This window comes from Sinohyriopsis cumingii, chromosome 6 (genome assembly GCF_028554795.1).
Source record: "Sinohyriopsis cumingii isolate HCF-2022 chromosome 6, ASM2855479v2, whole genome shotgun sequence".
In the NCBI taxonomy this organism is placed as follows: domain Eukaryota; kingdom Metazoa; phylum Mollusca; class Bivalvia; order Unionida; family Unionidae; genus Sinohyriopsis; species Sinohyriopsis cumingii.
In genome coordinates, this window is record NC_142966.1 from 154,443,046 (window position 1) to 154,463,975 (window position 20,930).

The 20,930-nt window shown below is 35.3% G+C and overlaps 1 protein-coding gene across 2 annotated transcripts in view; it reads right to left on the reverse strand.

Annotated features, from left to right (window-relative positions):
* The window catches only part of LOC149798310 (uncharacterized), a 238,663-nt gene that overhangs the window by 176,985 nt on the left and 40,748 nt on the right, over positions 1–20,930 (reverse strand). For both annotated transcript variants that reach the window (XM_089963443.1, XM_089963442.1), the window contains exons 2-3: positions 17,015–17,098; positions 8,184–8,230 (exon numbers count right to left, since the gene is read on the reverse strand). In XM_089963443.1, the coding sequence (XP_089819569.1) occupies positions 8,184–8,230; positions 17,015–17,098 (131 nt within the window). The remainder of the gene's footprint in view (positions 1–8,183; positions 8,231–17,014; positions 17,099–20,930) is intronic.

Genomic DNA, 20,930 nt, shown 5'->3' on the forward strand with positions numbered 1-20,930 from the left:
TAAATAATGTATACAACATTCTAAAAATGATAAAGTTTCATTCAGTTTTTCAAAGAAAATCTAACATTAATGCAGTAATGTACTATATTTACAACTTTTAGATATACTGATTAGGAATTACTGCATATATATAAGAAAATTCCATTTACAAACATAAAAAGATTAGTCATGGTTTTACCTCAACATTTAGCTGTTTTACTCAATTTACCAGTTTCTGGTTACAAATAAAAACACCATTTTAAATGTGCGTCAGGTGATGCTATAAATAAAATCATTAACCCAAAACAAAATTTGCTATATATTTAAAAAAGTAAACAACTTTTCTTTTCTGACAATCTTCTACAGACATGTGCCAAATTTCAGCAAAATATTCCAACAAGTATTGGTTCAAGTTAGCATGGGACCACACAGACCATCTCCCCATACTGCACTTGGACCAAAACAAATACGACCTATGTCTTGTAAACACCCATTAAAATGATGAAACCAATTTAACAGTACCTTTTCAAATTTTTCTTGCAAATTAATCCCTGGATTTCCACCAATATGGTTGTAACAAATCACTGTTTGAAGTTGTGCAGCATGTTATCTGTCTCAAGATTCAATGTTTACAGTGTATCAGAAGTGACACTTTGTCAAAAGGATTCACTGTTTACACTGTTATCACACACAGGCAGATGCATTCCAGAAGACATTCCTGTCATTCCAACCTTCTGAGTATAAGACTAAATTTTATAAATGTAAACAATGCAGTAAAAAAAAAAAATTTGAAGTTTAAAACCTCAAATAGTGTGATCAACCATTATATGTCTGGCAACTTGTCTCCAGCAGCATAAACATAGTGTCATGACAAATGTAAATCTGAAGTGACCTTGGCCCCTTCTCCATTCAATGATTTGTTTGCAACTTTTTTATTTGTGTGCACTAACTCTTCCTCATTAGAAAAACAAATTCTAAACTTTAATTGGTTCTACCTACCTAACCACTTACCTACCTGCCTACTGTGACAGAGCATAAAAGAAGAGAAACAGTAAAAAAAGAATATTCTTTTCTATGATACCAAAAGCAGAGATATAACAAGCCACTTACCTACCTGCCTACTGTGACAGGGTATAAAAATGAAACAATACAAAAAAGAATATCCTTTTCTATGACACCAAAGTAGAGGTACTACAAGCTGACAGGATCCAAATATTAATGTTGGTTTTCAATTGTCAATTATTTTAAATGAAAAAATCATTTGTTCTTAAAATCTGCAAGATTGCCATTATTATCTCTATCCACCCTGGAAGTCAGATTTAACTGTAGGCTATTCACTTTCAGTAACTTTGAAAATGAAAGCCAGCTGCACAAACAGTTCAAGCATCAGTGATTACCTTGATTAACTACTACAGGTGAATCTGCACATGAAAAGCATGCCAGACTTTACTCATCCATCTCCTAGACTATTTCACATGTACACTACACAGTTAACAAGCTGGGGGAAAGACATCCTAATATACAATGCATAATTGATAAAAGTGTAAATGTTTTACCACAGAACAAGTTTTTTTCATTGGTTAGAATGGGACTTCCAAGTAGATTGGATATATAAAACGGGCCTTCTGAGTATGTTAGGATATATGCAAGTTTAGCAGGGGCAAATCATTGTGACAAAAAAATGAAAATAATTAACCAACCTTAGTACAGCATAAATGCAGGTCACTGTGACCTGTTTGGTTATAAGGACAGTTGTAACAGAGATGCACCCAATTATAAAGTTTCAGATTGGAACATAAATAGCACCCAATAAATTAACATTACACAAGATTTAGATAGTCACTGAAATGTAAAATATAACAGCGACCTCTTTTTGTAGAAAGGATATAAAAGCCAAAGTCTGCAAATGATGAAATAGAGGTCACGATAAGTGAGATGCATATCATCAATTTTATGATTATCACCTGGTCAGACACTTTACATAACAGCATGTGCAGTTTAACATCTTTGATATAACAATATATTAACATCACTTTATGAGATTCGGATTAGTCCAAATAAGCAAATTAAATTCTTGGGTGATAGTCCCTTTACTTAATGGCTAAGACGGTGGAAAGTTTACCTTCATGCCCCCCTCCCTTTCTACAACTTATTCTGTTGTTGCTATCAACATTCTGGTGTCCATTTTGCGTATTGACTGCCCATGGGTCATTTGGGAAAAAAGGTTTAATCTGGACTTGGATCACAATTATCATTTCCAGTTCTCAGTACCAATGAACGAAGTCCCGGTCTATTTTTAGAGCTTTTGTTTTGCTCTCATTTTGGTGGTGATACAAGAGTTAGATTTAGACACTCTTGGTATTGATTTAGGTAAGTGTTCATTCTTTAGAATATTTTTTGGGGGAGGCTGCTCTCCCTGGTTTATCTTCTCAGACCATTTAGGGAGGCCCTCCTGCCCTACTTGTGGTTGTATGTGCTGTATTTTTCTCTTTATTTATATTTTTCCACTTTTATACGAGTTTCATGTAAAAAAATTTAAACTTACATTATATAGACTCGTACCTGCATGAAATCGATAGGAAAATGATTTATTGTCTCAGAAATGGCAAGTTATACAATTGCTATGTTGTTAATTCACTGACAGACAAAACTACAGTGTAGATGAAACCTGACCTAGTATTCACCATTTGCATTACTAGTCACGTGACTTCACAAATCTCAAATGACAACATCGAATCCAATAGTCACATGCTAACAACAAACTCCTTTATAATGTTGTACAGAAATTCAATTATATTAAATGAAAGTCAGATACTTTTTGTAAAAACCAGTAATCTGGACAATCTGATTTATCAAACAGAGAGCACACATCAACGTGGTAGTCTCATGATACAATCAAACTCTAGAAGTTGTTCTTGGAATATATAAATATGGAGAATATTTTGTTCTTTCGATTTTGTATTTTTATTATAACCTGTATATGACTCTCATTTAATAATTGTGTATTTTTTTTCTCTACAACATTTGAAAATGTGGGTTGTTAGATTTGCGTATTCATGTGACTAGCAGTGCAAATCGCAAGTACCAGTTCACATTGCATCAATGACGTAGTTTTATCTCGTCTTTCAGCAGATTAAAGACATAACTATTTTAATACTCACAATCTGTGAGAAAATAAGTCATTTTCATATCAATTTCATGCATGTATCACTCGATCTAACAACGTTTAAAGTTTGTTAGGCCATCCAGTATGCGGCTACTCTTTGCCACCACCATGTTGGCCTCTTGTAATGCTAGACTGGTTTTCATACCTTCCACATAAGGAAAGAAACAGATATCAAGCTGACTTTGAAAATAAAAGTCGACTAGACGAATCTAATCCACTGGGCCTATAGATTGACTCCGCATGTATGTTTATTGCAAGCAACCAAATGATCGATACGGCACCTTCTGAATATTCTGGTTAGAACTTGAGAAATTTAACTCATGAATCGGTTTACTTTTGACTCAATTACACGATTGTTATGGGCGTCTAGTGGTGGTGGAAAATTCTGGGTTTTTCCAGACTTGCATCAATATTTGCAAAATTAAGGACTTTCATGGTTGGAGAAAAAATAATCATTTCTCCAGACTCTTTCCCCGATTTCCTGGTAGCGTGGGAACCCGGCTGTGACAAGAGCTTCACTGTGAATTCATCTATGAAGGTATTTTAGATTAAGATATGATTCATTACAATTTGGACACTGGGATAAGATCAATACCGAGATACAAATGCAGACCTGCCAACCTTGAAAAGTCCACCTCAGTAAGGCCGTTTTATTTTTTTTAAATGCAAGATTGACCAGTTTTCAGTAAGGTGTAACAAAATATAAAAAACTGCTATTATAAAGCTGGAAAACATAATTAAAAGTCTGAAGCAGCGATGATGAACATTATGTTCAACTGAAAACTTTGTTAAGTACACACAGACTGTTTTTTTTTGGCAACTATCATTTTTCAGCAGTTTTTGCATGTGTGCTTAAGTTTGTATTTTAAGGGTAATTTTTGTAAGACTTGAGGCAAAATCTCAAGAGTTGACAGGTCTGCAAATGAACAGACTTATAAGAAAAATAATTATGGCCAAAGTCCATTACCCCTCATTACAAATAAAACTATCAAAAAAATGCACAGAGGGCTTGAGGAGGACCTGTTAGAGGGACCCCACCCCACAACAATGACAAGTGTGGTTCAATGGTTCAATTATAATTTATAGAAAACCATTATCAACATTTTGGTGGCCATTTTTTTAATCATTTGAAAAGAATTTAAACCTCTCAGAATATGGCCAATTTACCACACACGGGTTTGTGACAAATAAAATCAAGGCAATCAATCAATGGACAGAGGGTGGAGGGTGGGGGTGGGGAGGCCTGCAACGTGGACCCCAGCCAAAGACCAGTATGATTTAAAAGCTAATTTAAAGAGTAAATAAACTTGAATGTTTGAAAAAGAATGTGTACATTTGCCGGTCTGCCACATAATAGAAAGTTCTCCATTTTTTTAAAAGTAGAATAGGTCCAACAAATTAACATTTCTTTTTAATGACATACAATTCCATCTCTAAATAAATTCATCTTTTTCTCTTGGACTGTTAAAAATCAAATGCAAATATCTGATCATAGATACATTAAATCTGGAATTAATACATCCAGTAATGATCTCTTCACATGAAGATCCAATAACTGGAATGCTTAGTAGTGAAAATGACCAAGAATAGGTTCAAACATTGTAAATATTTCTAATCGATGTATATATACTGCTGTGTCCAAGTCAGAACAAATGAAACTATTCCTTCTTCCCCGTGTCTCTCTAAACCATTTCCATTAGAATAAAAATGAAAACAATCTCAAATGGGTAATGATTTTATATTAAATATATGAAATTCTTACAATAATGTCCAGCTTTGTAAGCATTGGTGACCAAAAATTGGATATTAATCAGAGGGTTTCCAAAAATTTTCTTAAATTCAATATTAAATTATTACACAATCGAGATTTTTTCCGGCATAAACAGTTCCTCAGAAATGAACATCGAACTCAAAATGCAAGTGGAGGCAACCATTAGCATGGACCACATTGACCTGTTACTACAATGAAGGAAGAGCCCAATTAGGACTCATTTTCAAGTTACATGGTTCGATAAGGATAGAATGCATAGAGAATGCCAAAAACCTATGTAGTCATGACACAAATGCAAAAAACTGACTCTAGCCAGTAAATGTGAAATGTACATCTTCATGACATTTTTGGGCTGTTAGTTTAGGACAAAGAGTACACTGTACATGAGCAGTTCTTAACCTATAGCCTAGCCCCCCAATAAATGCTAAAAAATGTTTTATTACAAACTTGTGATGGAAATTTCAAATTATTAAGATTCATCTTGGTGACCTACTCAAAACAGCTTGGCAACTCAGTTTTAGGTTGTGACCCGTGGGTTATAAACCACTGCTATTCATAATTAGGTTCAGTTCAAGCATAATTTTAAGAATTTTGCAGTCATATTGCTACGATGTCTCATCCAGTCACATTATCACGTCACCAGGCCGACCAGTCCTAAAACTAATCTCCTGATGCTGACCAGCTAGCGAGGCAGCTATTGGTACCATTTTTACAAGTCTTTGGTATGACTTGGCCCGAGTTGTAACCCATGACCTCCTGCATCCAAGGCAGATGCTCTAAAATCAGTGAAATGTGAAATACAGGTCATGACCAACATTTAGGACAAGGAAAGAAACAGCCTCATGTCATGTCCAGCCAACTATTCCAGGTATAACAATATTGTGTCAAAGTATGTAAGTGTGAAATAGGTGTTGCACACCTTTTATTGTAAAGGTGCATTACTAAGAGAGCTGCATACAATACTATATGACTGAATGGTGTAAACAGTGCTCAAGATTCAACCAAGTAAAGCAGCACAAATTGTCACAGTGACCCACTTTTGTGACATGGGTGTAGTAGTTGTCAAGATGGATCTCTCGCCAAGTTTCATGAATCTTGGTACAAATTATGTATACTGTACACTAACAAACATTTTTGGCTTCAAGCTAATGCAAAATATAAATAAAAGTCAGAAAAATGTGAAATGTAGGTCAACACAAACATTTGTTCAATGGGTGTGTTGCTAACAGATGCATAAAATCATCTATTTTGATGACTGTGCCATAATAGAACTTTCAAAATAAACTTAAAAATAACCCAAGTCAGTGAAGCATGGAATTCGAGTCAGTGACCTACTTTTGTAATGAAAGTATAGTACTCCACCAAATTTCATAAATTTATATACAACAGTATGTATACTAGATGCTACATTTGTGGGCATGGGGGTTTAAAGGCACTTTTAACTTATGGACCAATCATATCAAGCAAATGGGGGCCAATCACCATTCCCAATGAATACTGGACAGGCTGGGTAATGAATTGACAATCCTTGGGTAATATGTCAAAATGCTCTTACAACTTGGCTAGCATGGCTCTCGATGGTGCTAACAATCAATTTAGTTACAAGCTAAATGCAAAAAAAAATTGACCTAAGCCAGTAAAATGTGAAATGGCGGTCACTATGACCTTTTGCTGGAAAAGTGTAGCATAAACAGAGATGCAGTTCAAATATTATATCATAACCAGAGATTGAGAAATACCAGTACACTTGAAACCGAATGTAACCAAAGTTAGTATAGCACAATATATGGGTCACAGTCACCTACTTCTGTAGGTGCATGTGCGTGATATGGATTTTGAACGTAGCTTTAACAGTTTTTCAGTCATTTTGCTATGATGTCTTCAGTTTGGCAGTTGATAGTGATGTTTAGCACTGGGGCATCATGCTACAGACATGTAGCATCATGTCCCACCCAGTAACATTATCCTAACACCAGACTGACCAGGGCTCTGAGTGGCTGAGTTGTCTAAAGCACACCATTACAGATCACTGCCATCTCACCTCTGTCTGAATTGGTTCGAGTCACGGGTTCCGTCTATGTGGGTACGTGAGAAAGGTTCCAGTAGCTTCTCGTGGGTTGGTGGTTCTTTCCGTTTTTTTTTCCAGGTTCTTCCTCCACCATTAATACTGGCCGCCAAGTATATCCTATCTTGTACTGAAAAATGGCATTAAACTCTACAACAACAACAACCAGACTAACCAGTACTAACATTAACCTCTTAATGCAGAGGAGACAACAAGACAGTTGCTAGCAACATTTTTATGTCTTTGGTATGACTTGGCCAGGGTTCAATCCCATGACCGCTGGAATCCTAGGTGGATGCTTTAACTGTTAGGCCACTGAGGACTAATGCCAAGTGCCATGTGAGGCAGCTACAAGTACTATTTTTATGCATCTTTGGTACGATTTATCAAGAAATCAGAGGCAGATGCTGTAAACACTTAGGCCACTGGAGGCTGCACTGACGGTGTAGCACTCGAAAAGATACATACTCTTGCCAAGCTTCAAGAATCAAGATGCAACAGTATATAGAACTTGTTTGGTCATGAGCTAAATGCAACATCACACAAGCCAGTAAAATGTGAAATGTATGTCACTGTGACTTTCCTTGTTGGTTAGGGTCTGATGTTATCAGAGAGGCATACAATATAGTTGGATAATAGGGATATAAACAAAGCACTTCAACGAACTTCTACTAAAATGTTAAAGCAAAGTTAGGGAAATATGAAATACATGTCACTGTATCCTACTTTTATGAAGATATGTAATACTCATGAAGATGCAATCCTGGCGAAGTTTCATGATTCCAGGTATAACAGTGTTAAAAAATAAAACAGAGCCAAGAATAAGTGATATCAAACATTTCCAAACTGATGCCTTGGACCAAGAAAAACAAAACTGCTGACATCCAGTGAGGATGTACTACTATATTCATTCTTTTATGTGTGCAGATGATGACACCAATGCCATAGATCATACTTGCTTATGCCAAAAAAAACCCCCGACATTCAAAAGAAACAATTTGAAAGATGGATATGCCAATAAAAATTAGAGATTTAACAATTTACAAAAGGAATGCATATTTTATATCTGGAGGTTATCTTATTTAAGCATTGTCCTTGTGCACAACACTTGATACACATGTGTGTGATTTGTTTAGCAATAGTTCATACAACTGGTGCAAGAGACAGAAAATCTTCATTACCAATAATTACAAGCTACTTACCTGTGCATGCGAGATAAAATCTGCATAAGCTCACCCTCATGCCAATCCTGAAAAATACAATTGAAGAGGTCATTAAAATTTTTTTGTCACATGCTAAATGCATGCAATTATGGTCAGTCAAAGGACAAGGTTTGATAAGGGACAATTTTGGCCCCCAATCAGGTTCCCACTCTCATCTCAAAATATGCATTTATTTCTATATAGGGCCACTTTTAATTTTAAAAAAATAAGCTACTGAAGAGATGATCATTTTCTTCACAGATGAAGAACCTATTTTTATTGATTTTATCCAGTACAACCAACATACCCCTACGAAACTGACTGCCAAAAGATAACACACCAAAAATTATGTATTTGCACACATTGAGAAAAAAAAAAATTCATGACTTTATGAACAATCATGAACTGTTCTTGAAACGTTTTGTGATCTGTTCATCATTCGAGTTCATGAACAAAGATTCATGAAAGTCCCATAACAAAGTTCATGAACACTTCATGAATTTTCATGCATTATACATGAAGTTTATGAACATACTGATGAGCTTCTATGAACCATTATAATAACTTTTAAAGTTTCTGAAACGTCATGAACATGGTTCATGAACAATTCAAGAACTGATGCACCACCAAGAAATTTATTGAACATATCTATGACATTTCTGGACATTTCTCTACCATTGTATTCATTAAATGTTTGACATTTCTACACCACTGTATTCATAAAATGTCTGACATTTCTCTACCATTGTATTCATAAAATGTCTATGACATTTCTATACCACTGTATTCATAAAATGTCTATGACATTTCTCTACCATTGTCATAAAATGTTTGACATTTCTACACCACTGTATTCATAAAATGTTTGACATTTCTATACCATTGTATTCATAAAATGTTTTTGATATTTCTATACCACTGTATTCATAAAATGTTTTTGACATTTCTATACCACTGTATTCATAAAATGTTTTTGACATTTCTATACCACTGTATTCATAAAATGTTTGACATTTCTATACACTGTATTCATAAAATGTCTATGACATTTCTCTACCACTGTATTCATAAAATGTTTTTGACATTTCTATACCACTGTATTCATAAAATGTTTTTGATATTTCTATACCACTGTATTCATAAAATGTTTTTGACATTTCTATACCACTGTATTCATAAAATGTTTTTGACATTTCTATACCACTGTATTCATAAAATGTTTGACATTTCTATACCACTGTATTCGTAAAATGTTTTTGACATTTCTATACCAATGTATTCATAAAATGTTTGACATTTCTATACCACTGTATTCATAAAATGTTTCTGACATTTCCATACCATTGTATTCATAAAATATTTTTGACATTTCTATACCATTGTATTCATAAAATGTTCTTGATGTTTCTATTATGATTGGATGCATAAAATGCTTACAACATTTCTGTATCATTATTTTCATAAAATGTTCTTGATGTTTCTATGATGACTGTATGCATAAAATGCTTACAACATTTCTGTATCATTATTTTCATAAAATGTTCATCAAAATTCATTATACAATCCTCCTCCACAATATTTGTGAAATAAATAAAGGTCAATAATTTTTTTTAAAAAAAACTATATGAATACTGTATAAATGTTCTTAGAGTTTTATTCAGTATCTCTGCTCTTAACCCGATTTTTGGACTAATTTGATTCAATATTTTCTGGCCAGCTGGAACAAAAGCTTTCAATGACTATGTTCAAACGTTTTCGTCCATTTAATGTCATTAATTACATACTCTGCTAACTTACCACCATCGCTGTTTGACCACTTGCCATACAAACCGAAATATGTAAACACTGATTATCCTGACTGGATGCTAGTGAAAGAAGCTGTATGATTGGTTCATGTATGTGCACGGTTTCAGCAGCTGAGCCCCCTTTTCCAACAAGGAAACATGGATGCAAACAGTTTGCAACAGACCCAAAAAACCGCAAACAAAAATGTGGACTCTCATGGAATGGGCAGAAGTGAATATTTTCAGTGTCGTAAGTCAACAGAAGAGCCAAGAAGAGATTATGAAAAATATAATGGAAATGATTTGGCAAGAGCAAAATTAGGAGGAAAAACTTGCCCACATAATCCAGTCAGATCATCCAAAATTCCTGGGAGTATCGATCATTAACAATGATTGCTGTGTAGATTGTGCAGATATTTCATTGGTGCTTATACATCATCATTTTAATTGTAACCCAACTAACAAGGGATGATATTTCCAGACCCAGTTCAGAGTCGCTCTTAGTTTTTTTAAAATCAGTAAACATTACTCAGCTTCCTACTCTTTTTAAAAAGTACCTCCATTTTTAGACGTCAATACAATGCAATATACTGCATCTACTAAAGGAATTAAGTAGAGTTTTGGTTTTGTAATATCACTATTTCTATAATGTGATGTATGGTCTGTAAATAAAACATCAAACTAGTCATTATGTCAAATTGTACACAAGAATACAGATGTAAATATCGACCTGATGAAACTGAAGTGATACCCAATAAACCTGCAGAGGCAGAGTAGATGCACTAGTGACAGAAGTCTTAAGTTTTGTCAATAAAATACTAAGAAAATGTTTGAAAAATTGTTCAACTTTATCTGTACCATAAATATGTATAAAAAATAAGGTTATCATGTATAACGGTGTTGTCACAAATTTTTGGTGTATTTGACTAGTACCTGTGGCTTAGCTACAAGTAAAATAAATGGGCATTGAAACCAGTGATAAAAATGCTCTAAATACTATAAATGCCCAGCAAGTTTAATATAGATTTTATATTCATTTTTTCTGTCAAGTGTAAAAGATTAAATAATTTTGAGTTAGATCAGTTGTTCCAGGTAAGTAAAGTGGAGTGCCATTATAAATGTGTTAAAGACAATGTTGAATTTAGAGGGTATCTGTGCGAATAAACAAACTTCATCTTTCTATTAGAAGAAAATTGAAATAATTAGAGAATAAAGCACGGTTAAGGAAGAAAAAAAAAACTGGAGGACTGGATGGCCAAGATGGAAGAGACATTATGTAGTGACTGCTGCAGCAACATGAAAAGATTCAATTGGTGATCAAATGGAACAGCTCAAGTCACAGATGGAGACATTCAGTAGTGACAATGGGCAGATAGGATTAAATTATTGGCCCTGAAACGGTGATCGAATGGAACAGATCAAGTCACAGATGGAGACATTCAGTAGCGATAATGGGCAGATAGGATTAAATTATTGGCCCTGAAATGGTGATCAAATGGAACAGCTCAAGTCACAGATGGAGACATTCAGTAGCGACAATGGGCAGATAGGATTAAATTATTGGCCCTGAAACGGTGATCGAATGGAACAGATCAAGTCACAGATGGAGACAATCAGTAGCGATAATGGGCAGATAGGATTAAACTATTGGCCATGAAATGGTGATCGGATGGAACAGCTCAAATCACAGATGGAGACATTCAGTAACGACAATGGGCAGATATGATTAAATTATTGGCCCTGAAATGGTGATCGGATGGAACAGCTCAAGTCACAGAGGAGGACATTCAGTAGCGACAATGGGCAGATAGGATTAAATTATTGGCCCTGAAAATGTTCACAAAATACAAGTTATCTGACAGGTAAATCTCAGAAAACAATTAGTAAAGTTCGTAGAAACCCCAAAGACAGTCCCATGACATGTCAAAATTAAATAAGCTTGAACAATTGGTTAAACACAACTGCCCCTGAATATCTCAAAAAATGCTCACAGAATAAACTGCAGAACAACCGAAAAGTCTTGTGAAGAGAGCAACAAAATTAATACTGATTATCAATTGACAAGTTCTTTGTTGCATCTTAAACATTTTTTTGAAATGTAAGATGACAGTTGTTGTTTGCATTGTTTACTGTTTTACCCCCACCCACCCACCTCCAATGCTATTTCATGATTCGGGAAGAAATGTTACAATATAGGTATCTGTCACTGACTTCCTCAAATAAATTTTTTATAGGAACTGCACATGAACAGTCATAAATTCATTCAAAACTCTGTTCATCAATAGTTCACAAACATGCATATGCACTTGTTCATGAATTCAGTTCATGGACATTTCAAGACGTTTGACAAGTGTTCATGAATTAAAATTTTCATGGCATGTTCATGAACCCAGTTCATGAATAATTCTTGAACATTTCATGCCAGTTCATGAATTGTTTATGACCATTTCACAGGGGCACACTGCATGCCTAATAGTCAATAACAGTATGTACAAAAATAATTTTGTTTTGAAACATTGTCTAAATGATGAACATATTTACATTATGTATGGTTGATTATCAGTACCTTGTCTATTTTGAACATCTAATGACTACTGGTACCAAAACCTCAACCCGATTACCACAGAATAATGAACTGGGTATTTCTTTACTATAAATAATCACCCAAAAGCTGAGAAGATCTTTTGTGCAGTAGCAAAAGCCATGTTTCTACAGTGTATCAAAACCAAATGTTCAAGTTATTCATCAGAAACATGGAACAAATGGAAAGCAAGACAGAAATGAAAAAATTAAGCATGAATTACAGAAAACAAAGTGAATAGAAACTATTTATATGTAAAAGAAAGCAAAAGAAAAAGATATAAATAAAACAAAAAAATATTAGCCTTCGAGAGGGCTCACAGCTACTGTCTGAGACATTATTATACATGCCAACACCAGGCATATGCACAATTATTGCTATTAATATAAGTGGCAAAAAAGGTTAATTTGGGTATAAATAGCGAAATCAATATATTGCATGCCAGAATTCAAATTTACATAAATGAATATGATACAGTAAAACCCGTTATGGGTGACCTCTGCTACTAATGACCACCTATAAGTTCTGATCACAATCATAATACATGGATTGCTTTTAATATATATATATATTGTTAAATGATTATGCCAAAAGCATAATGGTTGGGATGTGTGCATTCGTACTGAAAATAAAACCATCTTAACTTTACACCACTGACTTTGATACCTTTTGAGCATTTACAATTTACTATATAAATAAAAATAACTAAATGGCATGGTGAGGTTCCATGGAGTAATAGATATATCCAAAGCTTTGACTATTGACATTTTTGTTTCTAGCCTTATTTAAAAATACAACAGATCTTGTACACATTGTTTTACTAAAAGTAAACAAACACTACAATGATCCCTTTCTTCAATAAATATTTCTTTGAAAATTGCTGCAATTAATAGTTTTTGTCATAATGCACTGATGGCTGAATCAGTTCATTGCAACTCTGATCTACAAATTACAATTTAAAGTTATGTACTAAAATAATTCATAATTTTCTTTTTACTGGATTCATGGTGATTTCACAGCTTTAATACATGGGCATGATTCTCATTAATCTTTATCTTATGATCCTGTTTGCTCAAGTACCAACTGCCAATTTATTTAAAATCATAGAAGAGTAGAAAATATAACTTACTATGATCTGTCAATGAAAAACAATAAATGGAGATTTTACTTCAGACCCTCATCCCTTTTTAATGGACCCTTTTAGTCAAAAATTGCATCATCAGCTGCCTCAGTTCGTTATTTTATTGCTGTGAACATCACTCCTCTTTGCCCCTCTTCTATATTCAGCATCTCCCATCCAAATATTCCAATAATGATTTATGCTAAAGAATGCCTCAAAATGCAACAGGAAACAGAAAAAGAAAATCACGATCACTCATACAAACAGGAATTGACATTTGGATAGTTTTTTTTTTTTTTTGAAGAAACCAAGCAATGAAACCCTAAAACTGCATGTAAACGAAAATCGCAGAGGGTCCAAGTTATGCAGTTTCCTTCATTTTTCTGCTCTTTAATGAGAACATGTGTTAAATTTGGATACCTTAGATAGTTACAAAAAAGTATCTCCTATAATAAAAAAAAATGTTCTCAAATGTGAGGTTAGTTTTGGAGACCTTCACAGAAGTAGAAATCGGACAAACTCAAAGTTTTTGATTGAACACACCGTTAATTTCAAACCAACTCATGTACACAAATGTTGCAGTTAATATATAATGGATATGGCATGACCACAACAAATACTCTTATACACTTTAATTTATGGCTAATTTGGAGGCCTAAATCAGCCCTTATCGAACCTTGTCCTTTTCTTGTCATATGTTAAAGGCATGCAGAAAGGAGGATTTCTTTTTGTAAGTGAGCTGCCAACTTTCATCACAATCAATAAATAAAGTCTGGTCCATTTACTGCACTTTCACTGTTGTCAACATAGCAAACATGTGAAAAGTATAGGAAAATGTATAAAATGAAATGCTCACTCGTGCTGAATCACAAGAATGAACCTGGACATGCACATTTCGCAATTTAATATTCATGTGTAAAACTGTTGTTTGTTGTCAATTTCATATTCACCGAGCACAAATGATTTTCCACTCCAAAGGAACATCTAGTAACATGGATTACCAGCACCAGTGCATTCTGTCGGTGAACTACTGTTGTTGTTGTTGTTGTAGGGTTTAACGCAATTTTTCAGCACACAAAAGGCTATACATGGCGGCCAGTATTAATGGTGGAGGAAGAACCTGGGAAAACCCCAGAAAGAACCACCGACCCACGAGAAGCTACTGGCAAGCTTTCTCACATACCCACACTGGCTGAATCCGAAACTTGATCCCACGCAGACAGAGGTCAGATGGCAATGATCTGTAATGGAGAGCGCTTCAGACCACTCGGCCACTTGGATGGAAGCAAATCACATTTTGCACTTGTGGTGTTCAAGGTAACATGTAGCACCTTTCTGGTAATATTTCTAAAGTACTATTTCTATACTACTTAAATACTGGACATATATTTTAACAACAAAACACAATTTTTTTTTTTTTTATTTTTAGTTTTAAGTCCAAGAACAATGTAAGGATTGTATCAGCTGATTATCGTCTAGACAGTACAAATTTAGACAAAATCAAGGGGACATGGATTGACTGATCAGTAAAACGTTTAGCATCAATACATTAGTTATCCAGAACTTTCACCTACTGAATCTATGGACAAATTCCTTTTATTTTATCAGCATTTAAATGTACAATTACTTCTCTGTACAACAATTTTTCTGCACAAGTGTTTTATATTGTACAGTCATCAATCAGATCCCTTTTAGCAGGTTCAGTCTCTGGACTTCATGTTAATTATTGTGCAAATGCAGCAATTGTGCATATTGCCTGAAACGCTTCTTGACACCACATGAACTATTTTGATGCATTAACCCAATGTCAATATACCCATCCAGTTTTCAAGATTGGTACCATTGTGGTCATACTGGATGTAAAAAGAGCTGCATCTTCATCAAGGAAGGAAGAGCCATGACATTGTGGCTGTCATGGTGGCCATATTTGATGTCCAGCTGGCACAAAGATTATTTAGAACCAACAATACCTTGGGACAAATATGTGTGTCAAGCTTCAAGACAATCTTCCAAATACTTTAGAAGGAGTAGCAATAACTCGTAATAATGGGCAGACATGAATAACCAACAACACTTTCAGATGAATATGTGCATTAAATTTCAAGGCAATCATAGTAGTAGTAGTGATGATCACTTGTAATAATGGCAAGATAGATGAATAGCCATGAGGAAGACGAATGACAGGTCACCATAAAAGTTCTCCCCTGTTCTTGAGGTTTCTTCCAACTTGACCAATCTTTTTCCCAGAGACTGACCTGCTGTGATATGATCATGAACAATTCATGAACTGGCATGAACTGTTCAAGAATTATTCATGAACTAGGTTCATGAACCATTCATTAAAACTCATAAACAGGTTCATGAACTGTTCATGAACATGCAAGAACTGAAAATGGTCAATTCATGAAATTCTGAATTCATGAACTGTTCATGAAAAGTTCACAAATTGGGTCAACATCATTCATGAATAAGTGCATGAACTACGATGAACAAAATTTCTCCTAAATGATCCACGACCATATTCATGAACTACGATGAACAAAATTTCTCCTAAATGATCCATGACCATGTTCATGAACTACGATGAACAAAATTTCTCCTAAATGATCCATGACCATGTTCATGAACTACGATGAACAAAATTTCTCCTAAATGATCCATGACCATGTTCATGAACTACGATGAACAAAATTTCTCCTAAATGATCCATGACCATGTTCATGAACTACGATGAACAAAATGTCTCCTAAATGATCCATGACCATGTTCATGAACTACAATGAACAAAATTTCTCATGACTTCATGAACAGTTACGAATGATTGACGACTTTTAAACAGTTCCTACAAAAAAAATTGATTATCTGACAAACTCACAAATACCTATTGTAACATTTCATCCTGAATCAAAAAATAACATTTCATGTGTGGGCTTTAAAACAGTATAAAATGCAACATATCTTAAAAACGGTATTTAATTTCAGATAAATTTCTAATATGCAACAAAGAACATGTAAATTGACAAGCGTTGTTCTTTTTTTTTTTCTCTTTGCAATACATTTTGTTATGTGCTGTCATTTTTCTTTGAAATTGTTTCAAGAGATATTGGGGCAATTGTGTTCAATGAAGCATATTTAACTTGCATCATCAAGGGGGCATTTATGAGGTTTCTTCTGATTTGACCAATCTTTTTCCCAGAGACTGACCTGTCAGACAATAATAATAGTATAACTAGCAGCACTGAGACAAATTGCTGTTAAAAATGTTCTCGTAAGAAAATTGCTGGCCAAGACAAAATACCTTGCAGGAAATATTAACTTTATAAATTTCCAAATTATGAAAACTCACTGTTTCTGGGTCCTTGTCATTCAGTGAAAAGTACAGTCTACAGGCTTGGTAGAGTGTGTAGTAATGGATCTGGGTCCAGAAGAGCTGGAATAAAGACAGAATATTAAGAAACATAGATCTATTGTAATCCTTAATTCTGTTTTAAAAGGTCAACACCCAAAGCATCCCCAAGAAAGAAACAAAACAGTAACATGAGCATCTGAGATGGGAAGTGAGTTAACGAGTGTTCAGTAATTTCCAAGATGAGAGGTTTAAATAATTGCTTCATTTTAAAACAAACAAAAAACAGGCCATTTCCCGCTGGGAGATAAATTCAAAGGGGGTAATGAGGGGGAGAACTAATTTTAATTACATAACACTTGTCTGCTATTGATTATAAGATTATCACATTTCCTGGTGGTTATCCCCCATACAAGATGATTCTTCTCCTCTCCAATCTGTAATTGTAGGTTATGAATAAAACCCATATAATCTTACTCTGATATTGTAGTCAATTTCGATCATTTGGAAAATCATCCCTTTTGTGACTTGAAGGGGACTTGAAGATATCAGGGCAATTAGGGTGACAAGAATCAGGAAATAACATAAGTATTACTTTAATCCTAATTGGTTTTAGCCCCACCCCCACCCCAAAACACTCCCTTTTAATAGCAGCAATACACTGCATGCTTATTGTGTTGATGAATTTGTAAGCCTGGCAGGAGGCTGATGTCTAAAACGTGGTTCCCAAAGTGGGCGGTATGATTACCAAGAAAGGTGCTAATGCTGAGCAATGCTTGTTACAAGGTCTGGGGGGGGGGGCACCAAGGAGGCGGTGACCCAAAAAAGTTTGGGAACCACTAGTCTAAAATAAGCTGTCACTGTAAACTCGTCATACTGCCAGCTGATGCTCTACTGAAGATGGAGGATTACTTGACACGTTGGGCAGACACAACTGGACCCATTCATGAATGCCTTTGCTCTGACAACACAAATCAAAGGGACACCAAAGTGAGTGCAGTTAGGTCACCAAAAGATGGATATCATAAAATCTTTCAGATCAGAACGATTTAAAATAGGCCCAAGATGAAGCAAAGCCCTGATGTCATTAGTTATTTCCTCCTCATGAAATAGTAACCTCTTGTGAAGCGATTGGTTGCCTTTTTGATCCAACTCCAGACGATGCTTATCAATAATCTTTGAGAGGAAGATGGTTTTCATTGTTGATGTAGCCCAACAGAAACGTCCAATCCTAAGCAGGCAAAGGAGTCCATCTTGATCATCCCCACCTCAGATACAAGAGGGTGGATATCACATGATACTTTTCATAGGTCAGCTACTGGTGGTCAGTGACCTATGTCAAAATCCACTACCTAGTGTTCAATGACAGATACTGTTTGACCAGATCTAAGAATGACCTTGTCCAGTGCCTGGTAAACAGGTGATGAAGACTTGGAGCAGGAGTTTCGAATTTTTCAGGAACTCTTGTGCAACAAACCAGCATCAAGCCTCCATCTCTAAAAAGACCTACTTAAGCAACAAGCGGCTCGACTATCCTTCCAACAGCACAATGGGACTTGCTACCAGGTTTAGACAACTTTATAATGTATTACTTCCATTAAAATAGGGTCGATCATTAAAACACTGTAAAAACACAATACATACCCCAACTGTTTTATAATCTGTGGTCATTAGTTGGCATGATTAACTTGGAAGATGACTAGTCAAAAGGTATGAATAACCTAAACATTTTGACAAGGTATTACTGGTATTGAAATAATCTAAATGTGCAGAAAAGTTTCTTCCTTCAAGCACAGTCATTTTGACCTTCAACTTTTCCCCCAAATCAATGTTACTTCTTCTATATCCTACATTCAAGCCATCCACAGTCCACCAAATCAATATGGTCCTTCCATTTCCTAAATTCAAGCCATACACCATCCCCCAAATCAATATGGTTCTTCCATATCCCAAGTGCAAGCCATTAACAAAGTTCAGTAACTGTTCATGGCAGTTTGGTCGGTTCTGTTTAAATTTGGTAGTTTATGGCACAGAAGTAGGTTATTTAGGACGGAAGCAATTGGAGTAAAGTGCCTTGCCCAAGGACACAGCACTGTAGCTGACCCATGCTGGCCAGGTAGTTTGATTTGAACCCATACCCTTTTGGTTGCAAGCCCAGCATACTAACCAATGAGCCAAAGCAGCTCCCCTATTCATGTTGAAGAACTTGTGCAGAATCAACATTTCTTTTTTTCAATCACAGAGACCTTCACCTTTTAAACTTTTAACTCTAACACTGGTAAGGTAATTTCTTGGCCTATCTAGAAGCTTTCCGAAAGGTTTGGTAACTCTAGATAGTAAAGAACTAAGAGTTGTAGTGCAGAAAGAAAATTGGTACCCAACATACAGATGATGGACTTCCAACACAGTATGCTTGGCCTTGTAGTGGACATATGAGAAACACCATCATTGTCAAGTTACAACCAAAAATATACATTTATTTGTTACAGGACAAGATACAAATATATTGGAAATATCCATGAAGGGACAGAGCAATAATATATCACCAATATTTCTAATAAACTGTTGAGTAACAATGATATAACATAATAAATACATTTTGGGACATAACAAAATTTATCTTTGTCATGTCCCATTGATTAGACTTGTATTCATGTAAAAAAAAGAAATTCAGCATTTTCAGTGTCCCAATACTTGACAAAATAATGTCAAGACAAAATTAGCAAGGTCACAACACAGCACACAGTGGTGACCAGCTCTTGGTCGATTAGCGTGCATTAAACTTTTAGAAACTGCTATGACTGCTTTCATGTTATTATTATTAAAGTGTACATTTTGTGATTTCTCCAACATGAAATAAAATAAAAGTAAACAAAGACTTCATAACTCACAGGCTGCTTAAGAGTTTACTGGGAGACCTGTACTAGTAGTGCAAATAGTATGTAGTGTCATTTGTCGCCTTGAGATTGAACTTTTAGGAGTTTTTGAGAGGGATGGATAAACTTTCTTGACAGGGAGGACAATCCACATGGAAATAGTGGATACGGACATCTCAGCCAATTCCTTAATTGGTTGGAGGAGTCACTTTCCACGTTTTCTTTCCCTCACCACAGAACTAAATTAACTTTACACCCTAACTGAACAGAAGTCTATCTTGTGCATCCCTAGCACAGATACGAGTTAGCATGGTGATCTCTAGATGGTGTGGGGCTCCAATAAAGCTCGTTTGTCACCCCCCCAAAAAAACCTGTTTGATAGAGAGAAACACTCGTTGCCAGTCATTAAAACTACCTTTGCTATAGACAAGTAATGAAGCTCACTCCTTGCAGATGCTAAGGAGATCAGGAAAACAGTCTTGTAGGTAACGTTCTTAAAGGAGGAGTCACACTTCAGTAGACAAAGGGTATTCAACAAAGCTCAGAAGATGTATATTAGATTCCTTTTGGGCATTAGCGAGAGACAAAAGTCTCTGCAGCTCAAAATATTCTGATCAGAAAAGTGAGTGTCAGTCCCTTTGTGAATTTGAAAGAGGTCTCCCGTAATCGAGCCAGTTTAGACTGGTGAAAACCAATGGTGGTCCTTCTAAGAGAAGAATATTCCTGGAAACAAAGATCACATCTTTCTTTTAGAACAAAAACTACTTGGGTTTCTTTCATTATACCAAACTAAACCTCTGAATAGAGACCGGCTGAGTGCGCACGGGAATCCTGGGATTCATGGCACAAGAAAGTTAGAGTCTCTTTGGCCTTCTTCCCCACATGCCCATTCCATTTTCCTCAGCTAGCTAAAGATGGGTGAGAGGGAAACTTTCAATGATGTTGCTTCCTGAACAGAAGAGGCTGCATCCGTTTCAACAACTTTAAGGAAGGCCCCAAGTGGTGGTTTGGATGCGAATGGCACCGGGATGGTTTCAACA